At 54.0% G+C, this 26385-nt stretch overlaps 2 protein-coding genes across 10 annotated transcripts in view; one reads left to right on the forward strand and one right to left on the reverse strand.

The window, feature by feature from the left end:
• The window catches only part of SCAPER (S-phase cyclin A associated protein in the ER), a 121594-nt gene extending 120209 nt beyond the window's left edge, over positions 1-1385 (forward strand). For all 5 annotated transcript variants that reach the window (XM_077318168.1, XM_077318169.1, XM_077318166.1 and 2 more), the window contains one exon: positions 858-1385. In XM_077318168.1, coding sequence (XP_077174283.1) covers positions 858-961 — 104 coding nt within the window. In that variant the 3' untranslated portion in view covers positions 962-1385. The remainder of the gene's footprint in view (positions 1-857) is intronic.
• Positions 602-23200, reverse strand: ISL2 (ISL LIM homeobox 2). Of its 5 annotated transcripts, none has more exons than XR_013227477.1 (7): positions 23069-23200; positions 22416-22605; positions 20295-20563; positions 18692-18975; positions 13930-14097; positions 3250-3333; positions 602-936 (listed from the first exon to the last, which is right to left on the reverse strand). XR_013227477.1 is itself a non-coding variant. In XM_077318172.1 (6 exons), the coding sequence occupies exons 1-6, from the start codon at positions 23124-23126 to the stop codon at positions 9250-9252; spliced, it is 1086 nt and encodes a 361-aa protein (XP_077174287.1). In that variant the 5' UTR covers positions 23127-23200; the 3' UTR covers positions 8499-9249. The 5 variants fall into 5 exon arrangements, 1 of the variants encoding a protein (XP_077174287.1); XR_013227478.1 differs by having other exon boundaries at positions 602-939; XR_013227475.1 differs by having other exon boundaries at positions 3241-3333.
• Between the last annotated feature and the right edge of the window lie 3185 nt (positions 23201-26385).

Raw genomic sequence — 26385 nt, forward strand, 5'->3', positions numbered from 1 at the left:
TGCCATTTCTCCCATTTCAAGGGACTTAATAATTTTTGGCTTCAGTAACCATCAGAGGCCTAGATACAGGGGGGGCCACCACGTTGGCCTGAAGCAGCAGAACATAATTCGAGTCCTGGGGCACCTTGAAAACCCACTAAGTTTGATTCCCCAGATTACAGGTCACCACTCTTAACCGGTGCCTGTTAAATGCGGTTACACACAACTACAGTTGACGAATTGCAAGTGAGCTGTGTGGTTTTTGGGGAGACACATTTAGAATCCTTTGCTTTGCTATGGAAGCCCACGGGGTGCCCCAGGGCTTGGTCACAGACTCTCACCGCAGCCTACCTCACAGGGTTGTTGCGAAGCTTAAACTGGAGGGCAGAGTCCAGCCACTTTGGGTTGGAGAGACGGCGGCAAGGTGCAAACGAAATGTCCATCGATGTATGTGTGAATGCAGCCTAAGTGGGTTTTATTCTCCATCAAGGTAGGTTTTATTCTCGGGACGTTTTTTGGGGAAGTGGCAATTGGGGGGGTCTGCCTTTATGCCGGGCGACCGGGCAGAATTGTTTCTACAGGAAAACCAACAGTCTTTGTGGAACACAACTGAACACATGAAGAGTTTGGCCTCTGTTTATTATTAAAAGTGCTCGAAACACACACACATACACACACACACCCAGGGCAAACATAATACAGTGTTTTGTGGGACAACGACATCAGGAAGGGGGAAGAATGTAGAGGATGCGAAATGCATTTTCAGCACTTGGGCATTTCTGCTAATGTGTTTTTTTTGTTTGTTTGTTCGTTTCATTTCTCGCCAAAATCCTTCGGGTTGTCTCCGCTTCCTCCTCCTGGTCGTCTTCGCGGGACAGAAAAGATCTTCAGCCCCCAGGATTACCTCGAGCTCGCCAACCGGTTCCCTCTGCAGACGTGGGAAGAAGCCCGGCAGTTCTTCTTGAAGAAAGAGAGGAAATGAGTGTGGGGTGGGTTGTTATTTTGTAAGCGTCGATCTTTGTAAAGTGTTATGCAGATTTCTTACACCCCTTAGGGGCCTGTTCTGAAAATCCTGTTTATACTCCAAATGCATATACTGTAGATATATATTGTTACAGATATATATAATATAATAATTTGCACTATTTGTGTTCCTAAGAAGTGTACATATTTAAAACTCCAGTGTTGTCATTTTGGAAAGTTCTGTTCTGTTTTGTTTTCCCTGTTATTGTTGTTTTGCATTAACAGATTTGATGTTAGGTGAGTCTTAAAGCTAGAGGGTGGGCCGGATCCACAGGGATCCCGAAGGGAATCGGCACACTAGATTGTACAGGAGGATTTAGGCCCTTTTGGCTTAGCCTGCTCGGTCCATTCCACGGAAACTGTAATAAAGTTAACTTATTCGGTTTGTGTCCTTTCACTTGTCTGCAAGGCCGCCCCATGAGCGAGATGGGGTTAAAAAAAAAAAACAGCCCGGGGTAAAAACAATAAACCCCGGGCAAAAAAAAAAAACACTCTGTGACTCGCACATTTCCAAAACTGATAAAGTGTGTTAGAGTCTGTTGCCACACGCTCCGTCCCCCCCCTGCTGCCCGAGCCGTGCCCGAAGCCGCCCCATTGTCCCGGGGCCGTCGGGGTCGCCGCGTTGCGTCCCGTCTGCGGCAGCCTCCCCCGCACGCCCCCCCGCCCCCGGCCCACTCCCGGGAGACCCCCGAGGGGACGTGGCCGCAACAGAGTCGCCTGGGTAAAGGCGGCCTCCTCCGAGCCGGGCTCTCCCGGGCACCTCCGGTCTCCTGCCGCCGGCCCCGGAGGCCAAGAGTTCAGTGAGAGTGGCGGGCAGGGGCAGAGTGGGCACCAGGCTTCCTACCACCTGAGCCAGAGCACAGGACCCGGCCCAAGCAGCAGGAAGCCTGGTGCCCACTCTGCCCCCGCCCGCCACTCTCACTGACCTCTTGGCCTCCGGGGCCGGCGGCAGGAGACCGGAGGTGCCCGGGAGAGCCCGGCTCGGAGGAGGCCGCCTTTACCCAGGCGACTCTGTTGCGGCCACGTCCCCTCGGGGGTCTCCCGGGAGTGGGCCGGGGGCGGGGGGGCGTGCGGGGGAGGCTGCCGCAGACGGGACGCAACGCGGCGACCCCGACGGCCCCGGGACAATGGGGCGGCTTCGGGCACGCCCAGGGCAGCGGGGGGACGGAGCGACCGACCGCCACTGAGGGGAGCCGGGCGGTCGGGCTCCGTTCTCCTCTTACCTGGGCCTGGCGTCCGCTGGCCGGGTCTCTGCTGTGGCCCACCTTGCCCTGCTGAAGGAGAAAGACCCAGCCCTCACCCCCCGCCCACCTGTCCTGTACCCCACAAGCCACCCCCGCCACCTGCCCGAAACCTCCCTGCCTCAGAGTTACCTTCCCATCAGCGCTGGGGCTGCCTTGTGCCTTTCACCCTCCAGAGCGTGGCATAAGAGGTGTTTCCGCATCCAGAGAAGAGAAGAGAAGCCACGCTGGATCAGGGCAATGGCCCCTCCCGGTCAAAACACACAGTGGCCAAAATCTGCTTGCGTGGGAGGGTTTCTGGAGTGCCCCAAGCAGGGCCAGGCCTCCAGAATCCCTCCCAAGCCCCAAGAAGACAGAACATCCCTGCCCCTGGCGTCCTCTCTCTATCTTCCGGCTAACGGCCCTTGAGGGACCTCTGCTCCAGGTGCGATTCCAGTCCCCTCTTGGATGTTGTCTCTGCTTGCAGGCTTCTCCACGTCCTGTGGCAGGGAGTTCCACGTGTGGATTCTTCTTTGGAGGAAGGAAAAACTTGAACTGGCCACTCCGCCTCCAGCTATGCAGCTAAGTGAGGCCCCAGACCACTCCCCCAGCACTGACCACTCCTAAAGCTTGCCTACATGGGGGGAATTGAAAATTCCCACGGATGCCAATGGTGGGAAGGGGGGGAGGCTCCTGGCCCCTTTGATGCCAGGGGCATCAGCAGCTCTGGGGAGGAAGGCCTGGCATCTCAGCACTGTCCTGGCACCTGTGTTGCTTCCAGATTAAGCCAGCAGTGGCACAGGACACCCTAACATGCTATCTAGGCTCTCTATCCAGCAGGGGTGGCCAGAACTGTGTCTCTCCAGAGGTCAGTGGGCTACCGTGGTTCCTGGCAGGGGCTCATGGGAATTGTAGTCCACTGGCCTCTGGAGAGCGACAGTCTGGCCACCCCTGCTCTGCAGCAAAACTGAAAGGCCGTCCTTTGAAGAGAAGCTGGGATGACACAGGAAGGACGGACCTGGCTTACACTTGGAAGACTCAGTGCAACGGAGGTTTCCTTCGGCCCTCGAAGCATTCCTGCGCTCGCCGACGCCTGGATTGGCAACTCTCACTGAAAAACAAAGGAGGGGGGATTCTGTTGTTGACTTCAGAAGCAGAATATAACATCCAGGGCTACATACACCCGTTTCTCGACCCGCCTCGTAAGGTTGTCGCGGGCACAGAACACCACAAGCCTGCCCGCCCCACCCGTGGAGGAAGGCTACGATTAAAGATACTTTTTAAAAAGTGGCTCGGCCTCCCTGCACCCTCGGTTTTTTCGGACGCCAGCTCTCCCCCAACAGCAGCCACCCTCTGCCGACGCATAAATCCCACAAGACTATGTCTTAAGTAACGCGATCTAGAAAGCCACTAATAATTCGGCCTCCCTGGAAATCAAGACACGGATTGAAAGGAAACGTTTCCAGGGAAGGAGCCCAAGAGAACTGCCCAGGGGTGGGGAAGAGATGGGCAATTTGGGGGTGCCTGCCTTATCCCGGCACAGGGTGGGAGCACCCATAAACTCGGTCCAGATTTGCTTGTAGGACGTACTAGCCAGTTTGGGAGGGCGGGAGCAAAGCCTGTGGTGTTTTGATCCCCTCTCTCCAGGACCCTGTACACAATCCCCACCCACATATACACTTTATCTTCACAACAACCCTGCAAGGTAGAATAGGCTCAGAGGAAGTAGCTACCCTGAGTAGAGATCTGAACATGGGTCTCGCTGGTCAATGTCCAGCCACCCCTGACTCAGTTCACGGCACCAGACATAAACCTTCCTGCGTTCAGGACAAGCCAGCAAGACACCAAAGTGGAAAAACACAGAGCGGGAGATTTTGAATGCACAGCGAATTCCCTTTGTCTCCCCAATGAATTATGAATTGTGTCCGAGGGACGGGCGCCTTCATGATGGGCCGCCCAAAATACCTGATCCGACTACTGGTTCTGGTGCCCATCAGACAAAAAAGACAGGCAGGGATTTATCTCTCTCGCTGTCCTTGAGCAGGAGAGAACAAGCAGAGCCAAAGAAGAGCCTGGGTTTTTTGCAGGCTGCGTTTTTCACTTCCGGGAGGAGCCCCAAAGCGGCTTACAATCCCCTTCCTCTCCCCGCAAGAGACACGGTGGAGGAAAGTGGGGCTGAGAGCTCTGAGAGAACTGCTCTGCGAGAACAGCTCTAAGAGAGCTCTGACTGGCCCAAGGCCACCCAGCGGGCTGCATCCTGGAAGCTGCACTGTCTTCACTCAAAAGTCTAATAATGCGAGTGATGGGAGACTTTGCAGATGCAACGGTAGGAGAAACATACTCTGCACATGTCCAGAGGCAATGTATTTGCTGAGTCCAGATGGTCCAAGGACCACGAGAGCCAGTGTGGTACATGCTTAAAAAGTGTCATACTAGAACCTGGGAGACCTGTGATCAAATTCCAAATCTAGGGGTCCTGGAGATTTTTGGGGGGGAGTGGCCTTTGGGGAGGCAGATGTAACTCCATGCTCTAAAGGAGGGGTGGCCAAATTGGTTCTCCATTGTTTTAGACTACAGTTCCCATGAGCCGCTGCAGGGGTCTGAGAACGTGGGACCTCCTGCCTGCCAAGCAGAGGCTCTGCCCCTGAGCCAGGGTCCCAGATCAAGGCCTTCCCCATCCCCTCCTGCCTGGTCCTTTAACTGGAGATGCTGGGGATTGAACCGGGGACCTTCTGCCTGCCAAGCAGAGGCTCTGCCCCTGAGCCAGGGTCCCAGATCAAGGCCTTCCCCATCCCCTCCTGCCTGGTCCTTTAACTGGAGATGCTGGGGATTGAACCGGGGACCTTCTGCCTGCCAAGCAGAGGCTCTGCCCCTGAGCCAGGGTCCCAGATCAAGGCCTTCCCCATCCCCTCCTGCCTGGTCCTTTAACTGGAGATGCCGGGGATTGAACCTGGGACCTTCTGTGGGCCAAGCAGAGGCTCTGCCCTTAGCTCTCCCTCTGGCGATTTGAGGGTGGAGGCTGGGGGATTTGGGTCGGGATGCAACCCACCTACCAAAATGGGCATATTCTCCCGGAAAAGGGAACAACTCTTCTATATAAATAAATAAGCTATTTGTGTCACTGGGAGCTCAGCAGTAATTTCTAGCTATGGCTGCCAACCTCCAGATGGCACCTGGAGTTCTCTCGTTTTTACAGTGAGGCTCCAGACAACAGAGATCCGGTCTCCTGGACAGGATGGCTGCTGGGGAGGGTGGGCTCTAGGGCAGGGCTGGCCGAACCGTGGCTCTCCAGGTGTCCACGGACTACAACGCCCATGAGCCCCTGCCAGCGCCAGGCGTCTCCCAGCCCGTCTCGAAGACGCGCCGGGTGGGCAGGAAGCAATGCAAAAGGAGACGCTCCAAAGTTGCGCCTCTCCTCGGGAGTCGGGCGCAGGGCAGGATCGTGGCCTGAGACACCCGCACGGTGTGCCTGCAGGATGACAACCGCCCCAAACGCCTCCGGACCGCCACCCTCTCCAGCGACCCTCTCCGGCGACTATTATTCTATTAATTAAATTTATCTGCCGCCACTCCCGGCCCGGGCGGCTCGTGCAAATGCAAAAGCAAATGCAAACGCAAAAGCAAGCGGGAGCTGCTGCAAAGCGACCCCTCTGCAGAAGAGCCCCGGCCCGGCCCGGCCCGCTCCCCCTCACCGTGTGCGCGCTCGGATCGCTTGCAGGCGATGCCAGGGCCGATAAGGCGCCGCCTCCGCCGTCTGGCCGGGCCGCCTGGCCGCAGGGGGGGCCGCGCAGGGCCTCTGGATGCCGCCCCCCCTCCTTCCCTCCCTCCCTCCCTCCCAGGGGCCGCCAGGAATTGGCGCAGCGCCGGCGGAGCGGCGCGGGAAGGAGGGAGGGAGGGGATTGCGCAAAAGCGCAAAAGCGCCGCGGCGCGCCAGGCCCGAGGAGCTCCGGAAGCACGAGGTCGCCCCCAATTAGGAAGGGCCGGCGGACTTCCGGGAGCGGCGCGCTTGCCGAGCTCCAGGCGCGGGCGGGAGCCCAGGGGCGCTTTGGGGGAGGGACTCTGGCGCCAACCTCCAGGGGGTGCCTGGAGATGACCGCTCGCCGGGAGCAAGGGCTGGGAAACTTTTTTTTTTAGGGGGGGGGGGAGCCACGCCACCACCTTCTGTCCACTGAAAAGGGACTGGCCGCCCCACCCTCTCCTCTGTGCACCTGTGAGCGCATAACCCCCCCCCACCCCCCATCCCATTCAGCTCTCCAAAAGTATCCATTTTCTCCAGGGGAGCTGAACTCCGTAGTCTGGAGATGAGCGGTAATTCCAGGGGATCCCCAGGTCCCCCCTGGAGGCTGGCATCCCTATCAGCAAGGCCCCAGAGTCCCCCCCTCCCAAGCAGCCCTTTCCTCCAAGGGAACTGATCTCTGTATTCTGGAGAGGAGCTGGAATTCCAGGGGATATACGGGCCCCGCCTGGAAGTTGGCAACGGCTCAAAACTTTATTTCACTGCTTCAGACCAACCCAGTTCCCACTCAGATGTAGAGACCAGTTTCAAAGACAACAATTAGTGGAGGGAATTTTTCTCCCCGTGATGCGTAGTTCAGCTTTCAAAATAACCGGCGAGATGCAACCTCGAAGGGTTGGCGCATTGGCATTCAGGGCAGGGAATGCCCCTTGTGCCCTCTCGGCTAGCCACGATTGCTGGGGTTGTCGGCCTCCAGGTGGCGACAGGAGATTATTTGGGATTACGACGGGTGTCCAAGCAACGGAGATGGGCTCAGACCCCCCTGAAGCCCCTTCCCTCTCCAAACCCGGCCTACCTAGGCTCCACCCCTGATCTCCCCAGGCATCCCCCAACCCAGAGTCCAAGAGCTGGTTTGCCCTTCCCCGCCTCTGTGGTCTCCCAAGTACAAAGCAGGGCCGATCCTAGCTTGGCTTCCAAGATCCGGCCCTGTTGTCTTGAGAAAACGGGCTGTCCCGGCAGCCCCATCTAAATCTGCAATCCCAAAAGCATCGCCCCCCCCCCCCCCCGCTTCAGTCGTCTCTATGGCCCAGGCCTACAGAAGTGCTAAAAATAAATATTCGGTTTTCTGGCCTCAAGAGGTTGTGGAGGGCAATATGATTTAAAACCGGGTGTCATCGAGACTTCCCCCAGAAGTGTAGGAAATCAGACCTGGGCTTAATAATTCCGGATCGCCGTTCAAGGGCGCCAACCGAAACAGGATTTATTTCTTTGCATTGGCAGGCCTGCAGCGGATGGAGGGGGGGGGGAACGGCTGCATTTCGTAAAACGGGTCAGCCAGCCGCAGGATTCTCCCTCTCTGCCCCCCCCTCCCAAATGGCTTGCTTAAAACCTCTCGAGAGCCCTAAAATCTAGATGGAAAGGACTCTTGATCTCTCCCTGGCACTGTAAGATTAGCCCCCAGGTGTACACCTTGGAACAGCAGGGATCTTTCCAGGCGGTTGAGAGCCAGCGTGGTGCATTGGTTAAGAGCTACAGCTCCAGTCTGGAGAACTGGGTTTGATTCCCCACTCCTCTTCTGCATGCTGCCAGCCGGGTGACCTTGGGCCCGTCCCTGTTCTCTCAGAGCTCTCTCAGCCCTGCCTGCCCCACAGGGTGTCTGTTGTGGGGAGAGGAAGGGAAGGCGATTGCAAGTAGCTTTGAGACACATGCAGCTTGCTGGGTAACCTTGGGCCCGTTCTCTCAGAGCTCTCTCAGCCCCACCTCCCTCATAGGGTGTCTGTTATGGGGAGAGGAAGGGAAAGGCATGTGGAAGCCACTTTGAGACTCCTTTGGGAAGTGATGGGGCAGCTGTGAAAACTGCACAGGATTTTAAAGGGGGGGGGTTTTACAATGCATTGTGAAACTTCATAATTCTTTCTCACGTTTTCTTGGATTTGTAAGCCCTTTTGTCTATTATTTGCCCATCTTGGTAGCGTTGTTAATCGCTTTTCACAACCTAGCCGTAGAAAAGCGCCAGAATCCTGGAGCACCACAAAGACTAACCAAATACATGAAAAGATCTTATAAAAATATGTTCCTGCATACACTTGCCTTACCTTCATTGCTGCGGTGAATATCCCCCTGTCAAGGAAACTACAGCTGTCAAAGCAACATTTTTAAACATCCCCACAGCCAATCAGAGGCTGCCCTGGGCAACAGCCCCCTCCAGCCCCAGGGAAGGTATCAATCAGCAAATGCCGTGGGCACCACCTTGGCCACCCCCCCCCCCCCCCGATCCAGCCCCTCTCCTGACAAGCAGTGAGGCTCACAGATAAGGTGGCTTCCGATCAGGTATTTGTTCTTTTATTAGTAAGGTCAAAATCTCGATCCCACCGTTACCTGCTGCCGCGAGAATAATAAATAACAATAATTTACTTTTGGTCTGCAAAGGTTCTAGCCGCCACTCCTCCAACGGTCAGATAATTTAACATTGGCAGGAGGGGGAGAGGAGGGGGTGCGGGGGGGGGGGGGCGACGAAACACTCAGTCCGGTGGATAATTCCCCAGCAATCATGCAGATCCAGGATTCCCCCCTCCCAGGCCACCAAGCAAGATAAAAACGACAAAAAGCAGTTCAAGATTTCTCCAGATGACTGGCGTCGAAGGTCCAAAGGAAGGAAGCAATGCAGATTTTCGTGAGAAAAAAATGTCCAAGGGATGAACAAGATTATCAGGGAGACGTTGAGATGATGCATCCCAGTTCAACGAGGCATCCTCTTCCACAAGAAAACGGAAGGGGCTCTACCGTTACACAATTCAGGGCTTGATCTTAGTAAAAAAAAACAAAAACAGAAATCCAGAGAGGTTCTTTTCGTGGGATTCTTTCGGAAAGCATCGCCCTGTGTTTTTTTCCGCTTGTGGGCTGTGGAAGACAGGCTGCAGCCGAAACCGGGTGAGGGAAGGACGAGAGCTGTTGTTTTTAAATAAAGGTAAATAATTTAAAGAGTCGAGTTCTGCTCGGAGATCAGGAACTCATGCAGGGGGGCAAGAGCATGCGCAAGTCCGGGGGGGCGGGAGACGGGGTGGGGGGGCTTCACGTCTCCACTGGGCTGGGAACCATGCTGTTGGGGGTATCGGGGAGCTGGGACGACAAGGACGTCACGTCGCTGCCGGAGGAGTTCCCCAGGGAACCGGATTCCGAAAAGGAGACCTGAAGGGAAGCAAAGGGAAAGTGGGCGGTCAAAATAACATTGCTTGGATAAGGCCGCTTTTTCAAGATTTATTTCCCTGCTGATCAGAGCATGCCATAAGAATGCAAGAAGAGCCCTTCTGGATCAGACCAGTGAAGGTCCATCTAGTCCAGCCTCCTGCCTCACCCAGGGGCCAACCAGTTCCTCTGGAGGGCCAGCAACAGGGCAGAGAGGCCGAGGCCTTCTTAAGGACATCAGGAGAGCCCTGCTGGGTCAGACCAGGGGTCCACCTAGCCCAGCCTCCTGCCTCACACAGGGGCCAGCCAGTTCCTCTGGAGGGCCAGCAACAGGGCAGAGAGGCCGAGGCCTTCCTAAGGACATCAGGAGAGCCCTGCTGGGTCAGACCAGGGGTCCCTCCAGTCCAGCCTTCTGTCTCACCCAGGGGCCAGCCAGTTCCTCTGGAGGGCCAGCAACAGGGCAGAGAGGCCGAGGCCTTCCTAAGGACATCAGGAGAGCCCTGCTGGGTTAGGCCAGGGGTCCCTCCAGTCCAGCCTTCTGTCTCACCCAGGGGCCAGCCAGTTCCTCTGGAGGGCCAGCAACAGGGCAGAGAGGCCGAGGCCTTCATGAGATCTAGCCCTGCTAGATCGATGTAATTTTAAAGCCTCAATTAGATTGCCTTGACTAATTTTATAGCTATGCAATCATTTCTTGAATCGGGCTATAAGAATAAAAACGTTTCCATGACTCACTGGGTGAGGAAGCCTTTCCTTCTGGTGGATCGTGCCCATCGGTCCCAGCCCAAAGGGGGAAGGGGGTGAGGCTGCCATGGCCACCCAAAGAGAGAAAAATGAGGGAGACGGGCTATAATCACGGCCGTGGTGCCATCTGTAGTGTGCATGATTCAAGAACTAATATCCTGTGTGATATTTAGATTTGGAACTTCCTGGTGTTTTTCTCATAATCTCCTCCTGGATCCTGATTGGCTCAGCTGGAGACTCCCTGCTCCTCCTGACTGCGTCCTCTCCTCAGCAGTTAGTCAGTTAGGTCTCGCTCTCTCTCTCCTCTCTCTCCCCTCACAAAACCGTTTAGCTATTTTGTCCTTGCAGCCGCTGGTGCATCACGCCTCCTTTGCTTATTTAAGCTCTGCCAACAAGTAGAGCCTGCCTGTGCAACCCTGATTGTCCATGTCCTTCAGGGATCAGGGTTATGCTAATCACTGGTGCTGCACATTTCCCTTGCATATTTTGACTCTGCCAACAGGTAGATCCACCCCTAGCCTGTGAGGCCCCTAATCACCTGGTGTAAGAAATGCCCCCAGTAAATGGCACAGGACGCTTACTCCACTGCAAGCCCCCTCGATCCATCCCTGCTAGGTTCAGGAGTCTGGCAAGCCCCCTCTTAACCATGTCCTCAGAGTAGTTAGGGGTCCAGAGATAGCCATCCTGGAAGGCTGCCCTCCATCTTTCACCATTTGATGAGTGGGTGACGTGTTTCACTCCATGGCTTGCTCTTCTGCCCTGCTCTGCTGTTCTGTTAACGCAGTAGGGTACTGGACACATTTCCAATAACCCTCTAATCATTATATTGGAGGGGGGGGCGGTAGAGAGGGATATTCGACTGTTATCCCAGTTCCCGAACCTGGGACGGCCTATCCGCAGCCTGGATCCCCAGCCTAGAGCCATAAACACAAGCCATTTCCCAAGGAACAGATCAGAGCTGCTCTTTCAAAGCAGCCAAACAAAATTTTGACTCCGGCGGCCCCTGGAAGACCGACCGAGTTTTACTCAAGATATAAGCTGCTGTGAGCCTCCCTCATTGCGCTGAGTCTGCACCGCGTAGGGTTTTAGGCCAGTCGACGCTGGCAAATGCAGAGATGGTCAATCGAGTAAGCCCTTGATAGGCAGTTCTGCGAATCCATTGATCATCCACGGGGGATGAAGACCGTGAGTGAAATTGCACCTTTGTGAGACAGCAGCCAGCAGGTTTCAGGAGTGGGATGTTCCCTGGTTTTAAGGCCGAGGTTTGCCTGGCATATACGGTGGATTGGAATCCGGTTCCAAGACCAGCAAGAACAGGAGGGAAGCCATACTGGGTCAGGCAAGTGGTCCGTCCCATCTGAGGCGCTGTCCCACACGGAGGCCGGAACCGAAGTGCCAGCAGGAGGTCCACCTCCCAGTGTCGCCCCACACCCACCTCAAACACCAAGAAGACAGAGCATCCCTGCCCCAGATTAAAGAACATGACGGGTCAGCCCAAGTACCCAAAACACAGGAGGAATCGTTCCAGAATGGGCTGTTCGTCTTTCAAGAACAACAGAACTCTTGGCCTAGCTGAAATATTACAAAGAAATCTATCCGATTCTGGTTGCACCTTAAAGACAGACAACGGTGTCAGGGTGGGAGCGGTCAAAGGCCCTTTCCAGACATGGGTACCAATAAGATTATTTTGGGTTTGGGAGAAATCCCCCCCCAGATTTGAATCTTAGAATCGCAGATCTGGAAGGGACCCTCAAGGGTCATCTAGTTCTACACAACACACAAAATTCACAGCTGCTTCCCCCAGCAGCCAGAACGGTGTGGGAAGGAGATACTTCCCCTCTCTTTCTCCTTACTACAGTCCGGGGGAAGTAGGTTCGTCTTAGCAACAGTGACCTGATATTGCGGGGCCAAATAGGGATTCTAATCTGGATTATTTTCTTCCACCCAGGTCTACTGACAGAGCTAGTGTGCCCCGGAGAAGAAGGCTAACACAGAGTCCTTGCAGCAGGCTCAGGAAACATTTGGTCATTCTGGCCCTTGAGAAAATAACTCCAGACTGGCTCTTGGAGTAGCCAGAATCCTGCAAAGATACGTCTGGCTCAATCTTAGAGCTCAGTACACCAATTGCCCAGGCAAATATCTGACCGTGACAATCCGCAATTTCAAAAAACGCCGGCACTGAACTTCTCTGCTTCCTTTAAAGAGCATCCCAAAATACCGGTGGCTCTTGTAGTCACTGGTCAGGTTTAATTGTGCGTTGCAAGATGCCCCCCACCCTGCAAATTATCTGCATGGCAGGGGAAAGGGGGGGTTGGAACATGAAGCAGGATTTGGGAAATGGACGGCTGGAATAAGACCTTGAATTTGATTCAAAACCAGGCAAAATTATGTATTCAAACCTGGTCCCAAATTATTCCTTGCGTTTCAGGTGCTGGCTGGATTTTTAGTATACTAAGGGACAAGCGGTCCCTTATTATAGTAATAAGGATAATAATTATTTATCAATATCTTACCTGCTTTTAAAAGAATGGTAAATAAGATCCATCTTGATTCCCTGCCCTACTTTGAGACTACTCAAATCTATGGGGAAGCAACAGCTATTCTTTGAGTATAGATTTTGTCACCATCTCCTCCGCGAAAAACTATCAATAAGCAAAACAATCCATCAATAAGCAAAACAACAAGCAAAACAATCCATTTGTCCGGGAAAACAGGTAGTTAAGAAACCTTTGAGGTTTCATTCCGGCGTCTACATTTTGGCAGACAGGAGGCCAGGAGGTGGGAATCGGCTCGGCCCAATTCCACGGCTTCAGGTCAAAACGTGACGATTTTCAAGACTGGTCAATCATCCCGACTCAGAAATAATTTCCTTCCAAAATGCAACGACACCTGGGTACAGGAGGCTGTGAGGTTAGCCAAGACAAACACAGACTAGCAGACCCCGGATCAAATGAAGCCTAAATTCTCCTTAATTAACCTGAGGCTGTCAGATTTTGGTCATGATCTGCGGAGACAAGAGTCCCTCAAAAAGGAGGAGGATAAGAAAGTTTTTTATACACTGTTTTTTTTTTACAACCTAAAGGAGTCTCAAAGTGGCTTACAATTGCCTTCCCTTTCTCTACCTGTGAGGTAGGCAGCGTTGAGAGCTTGGAGAGAACTGTGACTGGCCCAAGATCCCCCAGCAGGCCCCGTGAGTCTCAAAGCAGCTTACAATCGCCTTCCCTTCCTCTCCCCGCAACGGACACCCTGTGAGGGAGGTGAGGCTGAGAGAGCTGTGACTGACCCAAGATCACCCAGCTGGCTTCAAGTGGAAGCTGGGTGACCTTGGGTCAACCACAGTTCTCTACAGAGCTCACCCCCTGAAAATCTGGTTGGTCTCTAAGAGGCTGCTGGGCTGGACTCTGAGGCACATCAACACAGCTGCCTTGCAAAGACAGTCCCCATAGATGTCCTCCTTCACAGGTGAGGGCACGAAATCAATCCTATTAGACCTGTTCACTTGTTCTCATGAACCGGCAGGTGAAGACGAGAATGGAGGGGCCTGCCTTGGAGCAGAGCAGCCAAAGGACCCAGGTTGTGTTCCCATTTGCCTTAGCACTTGTGGATTAGGGGTAATCAATGCCCTGCCATTGGCTCCCTGGAGCTGGCATTCAGAGATAGACTGCCCCTGACCATGGACGTTCCATTCAGTCTGTCCTTTCGACTGGCTGTTTTTAAAGGACGTGGCTCTTTTTTAAAAGGAAGGGGTACAGTTGCAGGCCAAAGGGATGGGAGGGCCAGTTCTCCCCTGCCCAGGGATCGAGTCCCGCTTTCCCCGTCTCTTACCAATTGCTGAAAGGCAGGCTGGTCCAATTCACTTTGCAAGGCGAAGTCACTGAGTGCTTTCCAGGGGGGCTGGTAGGTCTGGACCTCCACGGCGTTGCCTTGTACGGCGCTGTCATGGCGGATCGGGCTGCCAGCTACCAGCGGGGTCCCAGTTAGGCCCTGCAAGCTCTGCGGTGGGGAATGGGAGAGAAACGGTCAGCAAAGACAACCAGCTGTTAACAAGCAGGATACATATTTCAGGAATTATGTCTGATTCTTGGAGGAAGCCTAGACTAAGAGGAAGGGCCGCAGTTTTGCTCCCTGATTTTGACTACCTGACGGAGTATCAAAGCAGCCAACAATCACCGTCCCTTCCTCTCCCTCTGCGAGGCAGGTGAGGCTGAGAGAGCTCTGAGAGAACTGTGACTGGCCCAAGGTCACCTGCTGGCCACCTGTGTCTCAAAGTAGCTGACAATCACCTTCCCTTCCTCTCCCCAAAACAGACACCCTGTGATGCAGACTGGGCTGAAAGCAGCTACGTTACTTAAGAGCTACTTCTAGGGCAGATATAGAAGAAGAGCATTTTAAAATTATTGATTTTTAAATGGTAATTTTAAAATTATAGCCCGCTTTTTCCTAGCTGAAGGAGTCTCAGAGTGGCTTACAAACACCTTTCCCAACCTCTCCCCACAACAGACACCTTGCGAGCTCTGAGAGACCTGTGACCGGCCCAAAGTAGCATAGCTGGCCTCATGTGTCCCAAAGTAGTTTACGATTGCCTTCCCTTCCTCTCCCCACAACAGACACCCAGAGCTGAGAGAGCTCTGAGAGAACTGTGACTGGGGGTCAGGGTCACCCAGCTGGCTGCACGTGGAGGAGGAGTGGGGGAATCGAACCTGGCTCTCCAGATTAAAGGTCACCACTTAGGAATTAAATGTATTAATTCTAAAAACAAGAGAATAGCCCTGCTGGATCAGACCAGTCATAAAATCCATCCAGTCCAGCCTCCTGTCTCACACAGTGGCCAACCAGTTCCTCTGGAGGGCCAACAACAGGGCAGAGCGGCCAAACCCTCTCCCTTGTGTTTCCTGCAGACCTAAGGGGGTCCTTTGCCTAGCGTGAACATATCCAAAACATCACACATTGGGATTCAGAGGTTGACTGCCTCTGAACCTGGAGGTTCCCTTTAGTCCCCATGGCTAACACCCACCGAGAGAAACTCCCCCCCCCCATGAATCTAATTCCCTTTGAAAGCCCTTTCTTAACAAATTGTCAGCTTTTCTTTCTCTTTGCTTTGTTTTCATTGGTGTCTTTTTGGCATTTGAACATTCTGCTGTGAGTCAGCTTGGGAAAGGCATGCCTTCCCCAGGGATGCCAGCCTCCAGGGGGGAGCTGGAGATCCCTCAGAATTGCAGCTCTCTGCAGACTGTAGAGATCAGTTCTCCTGGAGAAATTGGGTGCTTGGGGGGGGGGGACTCTGAGCTCCCTGGCCTCCTCTTCAGGATCCTGAGGATCCAAATCTCTGGGGAATGTCCCAACCTGGAGCTACATCCCCTGACAAACCTTGTTCCACTCCCAAAATCTCAAGGGATTCTCTAAGCCAGTTTGAGCAAACCTGGCAGAGCGTCCAACACAAAAACTTAAAAGAGCTGATTTTTTTGTACCCCATGTTTTTACTCCCCAAAGCAACTTACAAACACCTTTCCCTTCCCCTCCTTACAGCAGACACCCTGTGAAGTAGGTGGAGCTGAGAGAGCTCTAAGAGAACTGCTCTGCAAGGACAGCTCTATGAGGACTGGGACTGGCCCAGGGACACCCAGCCGGCTGCACACAGTTCTCCGGGTAAGAGCCCACTGCCCTTTATCATTACACCATACTGGCTCTCGAGGGGAGGGGAAGAATCCCACCCCAAAGTACCCAGGGATTAATAGAAGCAAAAAAGGCCCCAATCCAAAGCAGTCGGGGGAAGGAGAGAAGCCCTATCTGAAATCAGCAATGGCTTCATTTGACTTCCTACTGGCGGAAGGTGTAGGGAATGTTTAGAAATTCAACTGAGTCACAGAATAATTTCAGCTGTTTTTTGCACCTTGGGCTTTGGCCCTCTTTGGGGCTCCCATTCCACCTTGATCCTGCAAAATCTGCCCTATTTTGGTGCCCGAATACACGCTGGGCACTGCCCTACTCCTGTCCCCCAGAGAGGAATCACCAAATCCTTAATCCTCCTCCCTTTCCCGGGAGAGTCAAAGGAAGGGAGTTAAATCACTGGATGAATGGAGAAATCAGAGATGTGTAACAATGACCCCCCTCCCTCCCCAAGAGGCTACCTTTCCCTCCGAAATTAGCTTTTTCTCTCCCACCTCTTCTCTGTCCCCTTTCAAGGATTTCAGCCCACAGCACGGCAGCTCCAATAACCTTCTTTCCCGAAAAAGCCTGCACAAATAAATAATATATTTTCGTTCTCTCTCTCTCACTTCCCCTCTCTCCAGAATCGTTCTTAACCCGGGCTCAGCGATTGCATTTTTTAAACAGCTCGTAATCCTGCACATCTTTGGGACTCATAAAGCCGTGTGCGTTTGCTCAGAGGGGCCCCGATCCACCCCCCCTCCCGCCTATCTCAAGGAGGAAGGAAATTAAAATGAGAAAGAGGTTTCCAGGCTGTCTTATTCGGCAGGCGCTTAACAGTGTGAAGTCTCTGCGCGTTTACTCGGAAGTAAGTTCTGCTTGCTCAGTGGCATTTACTCCCAGGTAGACATGCCCCGGATCGCAGCGCAGGCTTACAAGAAAGCACAAAACGAAAGAGGCAGAAATAGCCTTCAGCCATTCAAATTCAAATATCCTAACAGCAGAGAATCTTGCAAGGAGACAAGGCAACAAAGCCCAGAACGCAGCTGGCCGAAAAGTCCTGCTTCTCCTATCTTTCGAGATGGATTTTGTGCAAATTTTAAGCCCATTTAGAGCGCCTTTCCCAGATCTTATGACCAGAGCTCTTCCCAAGCATTCTTGAAAGTACATATTCATGCATATTGTCTTTTTAACTCAAAATTTTAAATGAAACCGGCGGAGCTTTCCCGATTTGATTTTAAACCAAACAATTCTTTTTTCTTTTTTTTTTGTCAACACAAGAGAAACTTGTCCCTGCAGAACTGGAAGGGAAGGGGCTGTTCCACCCACAACTCCCGTTCAAAACCTTTTCAAAATACATCCAGTTTTCCCCATAACGAAATCCAGAATGGTTACTTATGAACCGGGCACCTACAACATGCCCAAGGTTTCCCCCTCAAAAAAAAAAAATTTAAGGGTGCTAAAAATAGATCCCAGAATCGAAAACAGATTCTAGAGACCTGGGAAAGTATTTTTTTTTGGGGGGGGGGGAGGCAGGATAGCTTGTAAGGCAATACCAAATCTTGGTTTTCTTCCCCAAGGATTAAATGCAGGACTGGGGGGCTCGTGACGCTTGGGAGAGGCGGGAGCTCAAAAATACATTGCAAACACCCCCCCCCAGCACCACCATGCAGGTTTCTATGGCAAACTGTCCATCCCTGGAATGAATGCAAGTTACCCTTGATAGGCAGCATTCCCTATAAGAGCCAGAATTGGGGGGGGGGGGGCTAGATCACCAGGAGGGAGAAGAGCAGTTTGGTCCTTGCTTCTGTAGAGGCTGATATGCTTTCGAGTGAGAAAAACTGTAATCATCGTGGACCCCAAAGCCTTTTCACAGGGAGGTGGGGTGGGGTCAGAAGGTCCCAGGCTAATGCATATAAATCGCTTCTGTTCTGGGGGGTTTTTTGGGGGGGATGCCTCCCACTCACCCCCGGATTTCTGGTTGGTTCGGGACTTCTACAATTTCAGGGCATTGTTTGTCTGTAATTTGCAATCACTGCCTTGGGGGAATCCGCCTCCAGACCTGGGAGGAAGGCGGACTCGGATTGCAAATGCAAAATTCTCTGACCCCTCTGAGACCAACCAAGTTTAATTCGGGGGTAGCAGCTTTTCTGCGCTTCCGGTCTTGGACGTGCCCCTGGACTCAGATTTTGGTTCTGCCGCTTCAGACCAAGGGGGCAAAAATGGGGAGGAGGGGAAGGCACACCATAGCCGATTAATATGGATGCCTTGCTTCAAATCTTCTTCCTTTTTTAAAAGATGTCAGATTTCTGCACCCCAAATCCGCGCACAGTTCCTTGCACAGACCCATCCTCTGGACCGGACTGAGGCTCCCTCCCTTGAATCCCTCCCTTGAGAAAGACGGACTACAGCCAAGGTCAATGGTTTTAAACACACAACACACCCAATTTGGGCTGGGGACTGGATTTCCCCCCCCCCCCCAAAAAAAAATTGCACTCTGACTCCTTCTGCAGCCCAAACCTCGGTGCAGACACACTTCAGAATCCGCCTTAAGTCCCAGTGAGAAAGACGGGTGACAACATCAATAAAAAAAATTAAGAAATACAAGTAAACAAACGCCAATCAATCGACAGACGCGAAACCAATGTCCTCCCCCCTCTCTCCCCTCAAGATCGCAGATTCCATCGCATTGCCTCATTTCTCCTTCCCCCGGCCCCGGCGAGAAAGGCGGACGACAACACCCAGAAGATAAAGACCAAAACCAGACAAATCCACAGTCCCCCCAGCCCCCCATGGCCGCCTGCCTCCCTTGCATGGACCCACCTGTCACAGCCCACCCCAGCACAGGAGAAGCGCAAGGGTGGCGCACCCAAAAGCCAGTGGGGAAGGGGCTGCTGGGAGGGGGGGAGGGAGGGAGGGAGGGAGGGGGGGGTCCGCTCACCGCCTTGTCGCTGTGCTGCTGCTGCTGCAGCTGCTTCATGAGGATGGACTTCTTCTTGTCCTTGCAGCGCTTGTTCTGGAACCAGACGCGGATGACGCGCGGGCTCAGGCCGGTCATCTCCACCAGCTGCTCCTTCATGAGGGCGTCCGGCCGCGGGTTGGCCGCGTAGCAGGTGCGCAGCGTGTGCAGTTGCTTCTCGTTCAGCACCGTCCGCACCCGGGTCGTCTTCTCCGCCGCCTTGTGCACGTGGGGGCGCAGGGAGGGCTGCCGCCCGGGCCCCGAATCTGCCGCAGGGAGGGAGGGAGGACAGGGGGTTAGAGCGATTCGTGGAGGGGAGGTCTATCCGCAGCTGCCGGCCACGGTGGCCGAGGGGAGCCTCCATGTTCAGGGGCACTGGATCCCAGAGCCAAGGGGAGGCCTCTGCTTCTCTTCTGCCCTGCAGAGGAACTGGCTGGCCCCTGGGTGAGACGGGGGAGGCTGGACTGGATGATCCACCAGGGCTCTTGTTCTGATGTTCTCGTGAGAAACTAAATAGCTCTGTTTAATTTTGTGGTTGTTGTTGTCGAGGAGCATTTGGAACAGGAGCACAGGCCATGCGTGGCTGAAAACAGGCACACGCAGAATTAAAACACTGCATTTCTGAACTGAACCAGGGATTTCTTTCTGTGCTTCTGATTCAGCTCCAGGGCTCTGTGGTTGTTCTGTGCACCATTTTAGAGAGGCTGGGGGCTTGCTTTAAAAGGGAAAGGGGGGTGCAGGAAGGGAAAGGACAGAGTTTCAGGCCCTCTGAATCGTCTATTCTGTGCAGCCTAGAAGGCAGAGGGAGGAATCCTGCATGATATGGGAAGCTCTCCCCACTACTATCATAAAAAGAGGTCTTTTAACTGCTACCAGAAATCATACAAGCGACCCTATTGCAATCCAGCTTGAGACAAAATCCTTGGAATGCCTGCAGGCCTCTTTTTCAGAAACGGGGAAAGGGGAACAGGATTTGGGTCCAACATTCCCCAAGAAGCTGCTGCAAACAAAACTCCAGCAGGGCTGAGAGAGGCCTGGCTCCGAAGGGAAGGCAACCCGGCCACCGAAAAATGCCCACCGCTGCTTCGAAGGCGGAGACCCCAAATATGGTCCCGGAGGACGGGGGGGGGGGGGAGAAAGGAAGGAAGAGAAAGATGGAGAAAGGGAGGGCGGGAGGAGGAGAGAAAGAAAGAAAGAGAGAAGAGGGAAAAGATGGAGAGAGAAAATAAAAATAGAGAAGGAGAGAGAGAAAGCAAGAGAGGAGAAGAAGAAATGGGGAAGATGGAGAGAGACAATGGGAGGGAAAGAAAAAGAGGTGGAGAGGAAAAGGAGGAAGGAAGGAAGGAAGGAAGGAAGGAAGGAAGGAAGGAAGGAAGGAAGGAAGGAAGGAAGGAAGGAAGGAAGGAAGGAAGGAAGGAAGGAAGGAAGGAAGGAAGGAAGGAAAAAGTAGACTATAGAGAGAATGGGAGAGAGAAAGAAAGAACTAGCAAAAGAGAAGAAGAAAAGGAGAGAGAGAGAGACGAAGGGGGGGAAGGAAAACCAGAGCAAGGGGAGAAGGAGGAGGCCTGCGGGGTGGTGGGTCTACCTGTTAGCTGGAGGGCCTGCCTGTTGGCGGGCGTCTGTCCGGGGCTGCGTGGGGGGCTGTCGGCGGCGGCGCGGTCGAGGAGGAGGCCGTGGTCGGCGCGGCAGAGGAGCTGGTGGTCGCGCAGCGAGAACTCGTCGCCGGGCAGGAGCTGGCGGCTGCAGACGGCGCAGCGGAAGCACTCCAGGTGGTAGACGTGGTCGCGGGCGCGCATCACCAGGTCGCTGCTGCGGAAGCCCGCCGCGCACTGGGCGCACTTCACGCCGAAGAGCCTGCGGGCAAGGAGGGCGGCCGTGAGAGAGGGAAGGAGGCAGAGACAGCCGCAGGGCAGCCCCCTCCCTTCCTCCACGCCCGGAGACCCTCCACCCCCTGGAGAGTGGCCCTCAACCGGCAACCGCGTGCCCTGCCGTCCCAGGATCGCTCCCGGGGAACAAGAGTTCATTTTGCACATGGCGGAGAATGCATTTGCAGCCCGTCTTTTTGCAGCTGGATTCCCCTGCGCAGGACAGGGGAATCTATTGGCCCCACGCAACAAAAATGCATTAATTGTTGCACAGGGAACGGTCCCCAAAGCTGGAGAGGTAGACTATAATCCGTCTTTCGAAAGGTATTTCCCTGTTTTGCGCAGGAAAATCGGGGCGGCCACAAGCACATGGAAAGTGCATTATCTAAAATAAAATGTATATTAAAGGAAGGAAGGGAATTAAGAAAGAGAGAGAGAGAGAGAGAGAGAGAATTATCAATGTGCACTTTTCCTGCTTTACATTAATACTGTTTTCCTATCTTCCCTTGCAGGGTAGTACAGCGTGGAGAGAATTATTACAGTCAGATTTGGGACCTGTGAGTGTTTTAGGGTGCCGTCTCGGGAGAGTCAAAACTCTTGTTGTGGGTATTATTGCAATTTTGCCTTCCCTATGCCCTATTCTCAGTGCTTGCTCCAAAGGTGGGCCAGGGTCTAACAAAAGATATAAACCTCCTGTGGGCTGTTCTCCATATAATGTGAATATTTCCCTACGGCAGCCGCAGGGAAAAATCGACATAAGAGTCCAGCATGCGTGACATACTTTTAATTCCCTGGATTTTATCGTTTGATTGCACAAGTCGTGAATTTGAAATTGTTGTACGCCAGCCAGAGGCGACCCAGTCAAGAAACATAAATTAATAAAATGAAACATACATAAATAAAATAAGAAGAATTGGTTTTTATACCTCGCTTTTCTCTACCCGAAGGTACCTCAAAGCGGCTGACAATCGCCCTCCCTTTCCTCTCCGCACAACATGCCAGTGGGGCTCAGAGAGCTCTGAGAGAAATGCTCTGCGAGAACAGCACTATCAGGACAGGGACTAGCCCGAGGTCGGGCAGATCAGAAGTCTTGGCCCTAACCATGACACCAAGACGGCTCCTTAATAAATAGATATTTATATTGGAGTCCTGCAGAGTTTCAGAATAGGAACCCCAAGAATTCCAGAGTATTATGGGATGGCCTACTGCATGCAGTCCGATTCCTTGGAAGCGAACCTCACCAGATTTCCACAGAAACCCACAGTCGGCAACAGCCAGAAAGAAAACAAGGAGGAGGAAATATTTTCGGGGAGGCCAGTTTTGGAAGCCGCAGGGGGGTTTACTCGCGAGGAAGCGTGGCCACCCGCCCTCGAGAAGGAGAGAAATGCTTGGGGGGAGGGGGGGTTTCCTCCGTAGAGGCCGTCAACTTTTAAGATCCGCTGGGGGGAATCTTTCTTTGCAAATTCTTTCTGCACTGATTCGATTTTGATTCCTCGGCCGCCCCTCTCCTCTCCGGACATTCGAAGCAGGAGACGGGAAGCCCGACCAGCAGCTATCGAAATATTTTAAAACCCTGCGCCCCTTTTTCCGAGAAAAAGCCCCGTTCCGGATGAACCATGTCCAAAATCTCCAAAGGTTTCGAATTGGGATCCCCGGTTCACACAAGAAGGGAAAGCGGAGAGGGGCGATTTTGGGGGCAGGGGGCTTCAAAGGGCAGACAAAGCCATGTCCCCCCCAGGCCCCCCTCACCCTCTCCGTCCCCCACCTCCTGCCCTTGCAGAAAACACCCCAGATTTGGGAGAGGAAAACGAAGGGAGGTGGGAGAGGTGGGTTCGGCTCACCTGATATAGTCCCTTTTGCAGTAGGTCTTGCCATCGCGGACGAAGCAGGTGCAGTTCTCGTCCAGGTACTGGCTGCAGTCGGCGCACTTCAGGCACGCCGCGTGCCACTCCAGGTCCGGCGACACGCGCAGGATGTACTGGTCGTGGATCTCGCTCCCGCAGCCCACACACATGGCGAGGCCGGCCTTCTCTGCAGGGAGGGGGGGGGGGAAGAAGGCGCAGGACGCTCAGCCGGGCACGGAGACGCGCCGGCGCCCGAGCCAGCCGGGGGGCTTCCCGCATAGCACCCCCCACCCCCCAAAGCCAGACAGCCAGGCAGCCAGCGGGCTCCTTGGAAGAAGAAGAAGAAGAATGATCCCTCCAGGAAAGCCACCCCTGCGGAGCAGATCGGCGCTGGCGCACTTGGCCAGAGCTCGCCCTCCACTGCGGGGGAAGCGCCGGGCACTCCCTGGGCAGCTTTCTCAGCCCCCCAGGCCGGAGACAGACAGAGAGAGAGAGAAGACCCCCCCCCCAATAGAGGCCAGCCCTGCAATGCGAGATGCCCCCTTGCCCAAAAAGCCAGATGCCCCCGGGCGCGATCCTTTGCGCGCAGCCTGTGCCCAGCGCCTCCCTGGCCAAGAAGCAGCGCAGCGCAGCGGGGGGGGGGGACTTACTTTTGGGCGGCTCCCCCATAGCCCCCCGGAGAGGCTGCGCGCACAGCAGGTCCACCATGCGGGGCGGCCACGGGGAGGCATCCGACCGCTGCCCGGCCCCGCTGCCTTCTGCCGCCCGCTTGGGCACGCGCGCCGGGGCCACTCCAGCAGGGGGCGGGGCGGGGCTCTACGCGGCGTGACGTCGCCTCGCCCGGCGCCGCCCCCTCCCCGCCTGGGGGGGAGGAGGGCAAGCGGGGGGTGACGTCACCGAGCGCCCGCGGCAGCCTCCGGAGACGATTGGCCGCCGGGGAGAAGGAGAGCGCGGATTGGGCGAGGGGGGAACAATGGGGCGCGGGGGAGGGGGGAGAGGGGGCCGCGGGCGTCCCCGCCCCTTCCCTGGTCTCCCCCCACCCCGGAGGAGACCCCTGGCAGAGGCTGGATAGGCGGGCGCCGGCTGAATTCCCACGGGATCCCGTGTCTGGGTGCGCCTGGGGCCGCTCCTTGGAGACTGTCGCTCACTCGGATGTGTCCAAGTCCTGAGTTGGACCTGCGCTGCAAGAGGTCCGCTCGGACGCTGCGCCTCCTCCAGCGCTCCCCGTGCAAAGTCCGAATTTGGGGGCACACTTCTGCCATGCCCAGGAAACCTTCCGCCCAGACCAGCCCTTCGCGGGGCTTCCACGGGGTCCCTGACTTGCTTCACCTGTAGAAGGTGATCCTGCCTGGGGGGTCCTCACGCCAGATTCTCCAGGCGAGGCACCCTTAGGGGACTCGAATGCACCCCTCTTGACCCTTGGGGTGTTTGGCATGTTTCAGGGCGCCGGAGAAGGGGATAAAGGGGGAGACAAGCCTCAGAATCCGTTCTTTGGGGCGATAATCTCCCGTCCCTGGCCTCTCTGCGCTGCATCCCCAAATCTCCCCAACTGGGGCAGGGCAATCGGACCTATCCTTTTGCAATGCGAGCCTACGCAGAGGGACTCCGCTTGGAGGGCCCCCAAAGCCAAAGGCGTTTCTTGCTAGGCGAAGCGAAGCGGGGTAGAAAAAGAGCCAGAAAAAGAGCACCTGAAAGATCAGCAAGATTTGTGGCCCGGGAGGAGCATTCAGCGGTCCCTGCTCCCTTCTGCAGATGCATCTGGAACGGGACACCCTCTGTCCTTATCCATGGGATCGCTGCCCTCTCCAAGACAGGACAGAGGGAACCTGAAGACGTGTCTCAGAAAAGCTCCTTCCCTGGCCCAAGGTGCCCCTGGAGCCGGGCTCTTTTCTGCCCATGAGACCCTGTGTCCCTCTGTCCTCCCATCTTGGAGAGCGGAGCAATTTCATACAGAAGGACAGATGGACTCCTGTTCTGAAGGAGCAGGGACTCCCGAGAGCGCCTTCCCTGCCACAAGGTCTGTCCGTCTTTTCAGGTGTCCTTCTGCCTCGGAGAGGCCGAGGGTCCCTAAGCAGGCTGAGGCGGTGTGCTCCTTTTAACACGCAGCACAGCCGAGGAGAGCTGGGTTAGCTAACGATTCTCCGTCCTCTCCGCCGTTCACTGGGTCAGGAAGGGCCAAGACAAAAATCTTCTTTCACTTGAAGAGAGCCGCCAAAGTGGTTAAAAACAGCATTATATGGCGGGTGTAGAAGAGCCCCTCCATCTTTCTATTTATTTATTTATATTTATTTTCTATTTATTTATTTATTTATATTTATATACCACCCTCCCCAAAGGCTCAGGGTGGTTTACATGAAACAGAAACGATACAGGTAACATACCTTCCTTAAATCAATGCTCACTGCCTCTGTGCACAAGATTCTGGTTGTATTGTTGGTGCCCTGGACAATATATATATTTTAAATATTGACAAATAAGGGGGTATATAAAGCACAAAGCAAAAAAAAAAAAAAAAACCCGGACACAACTGCATTCTATCTTTCCATTGGGTTAACAGTTAGCCCGTCTTCCCAGGAAACCCCAGGAAATGTTGTTTTGGGAGAATGAGTTAGGGACCTCTGGTGGAGATTTCTCAGCCGCCTTCACCAAAACTGGAATCATGGAGATCTGTTCTCTTGCTTCCCCCTGCAGGGTCTTTCTCTCTTTCCCAGCCCGGAGCTGTTAACCCTTCTGAACAAGATGTCTATCAAGAAAGGAGGCTCAGATCAGCATTTTGAGGACGGGTTAGAAGACAGAAAGATCTTATAAGGTGAGCAATAGGAAAAAAAACTAGTCGCCCACAACTGTTACTACTTCACGAGATTATAATTCGATAGGCATTGCAGGACTAAATATTTTATCATGGCAATTATACACAGTGGGTTATTCTGTATAACCCGACTGCTCAGTCACGGTAACGACTGGAAAGATGTGGTGAGAATCATAAAAGGAAGGAGTCAAATGTAGACCGTACTGCACAAGAGAACCATAACAAAAAATGACACTGAACTGGGAATGTTGATAAGGACCCACAATTGAACTGGTAAATCCATATTGCAGTTTTATAAATTCCTTCCTTCCCTTAGCCCTGAGTCCTATTCTCCTTCCTTCCTTCCTTCCTTCCTTCCTTCCTTCCTTCCTTCCTTCCTTCCTTCCTTCCTTCCTTCCTTCCTTCCTTCCTTCCTTCCTTCCTTCCTTCCTTCCTTCCTCCTGAGTCCTATTCTCCTTCCTTCCTTCCTTCCTCCCTCCCTCCCTTCCCCCTGAGTCCTATTCTCCTTCCTTCCTTCCTCCCTCCCTCCCTACCTTCCCCCTGAGTCCTATTCTCCTTCCTTCCTTCCTTCCTTCCTTCCTTCCTTCCTTCCTTCCTTCCTTCCTTCCTTCCTTCCTTCCTTCCTTCCTTCCTTCCTTCATGCCCCACCATCTCCTCAATGGGTCCGCCAAGCAGCAGATAGCATGCTCCTGCCCTCCATTTTACTTTCACAACAACCCTGTGAGGTAGGTTAGGTGGAGAGCGTATGGATAACCTCAGGTCACCCAACCAGCTTCCATGGCAGCCGTGGGGATTCGAACCCTTTCCTCCCAGGCCTGATACATCTAATGCCGCTTCACGTGTCTGCAATGTGTTTTCCTGCTGTATTGGACTGGATCCTTCTACCGATGTCCCATTAGTTCCGATGAAAGGATAGAGGCCTTGGGGGGAAAAGTACGATAATCCAGGTGAGAACAACAAGAAACAAGGAAGAGAACGAAGGCAGGACAAATGTTAATAGCCCAGAAAAGAGAAGAGAGCTTCGGGGAGATTATTAATCCCCAAAGTGATCCATTAGAGTTCATTATCCCGAGCCTATTAAGGAAATGAATGCTCACGGCATCCTATCGGTTGAGATTGATAAATAAATGGATCTACCCGGGAACGTGGGTTGTGCGT

This window comes from Paroedura picta, chromosome 18 (assembly GCF_049243985.1).
Source record: "Paroedura picta isolate Pp20150507F chromosome 18, Ppicta_v3.0, whole genome shotgun sequence".
Taxonomy (NCBI): Eukaryota; Metazoa; Chordata; class Lepidosauria; order Squamata; family Gekkonidae; genus Paroedura; species Paroedura picta.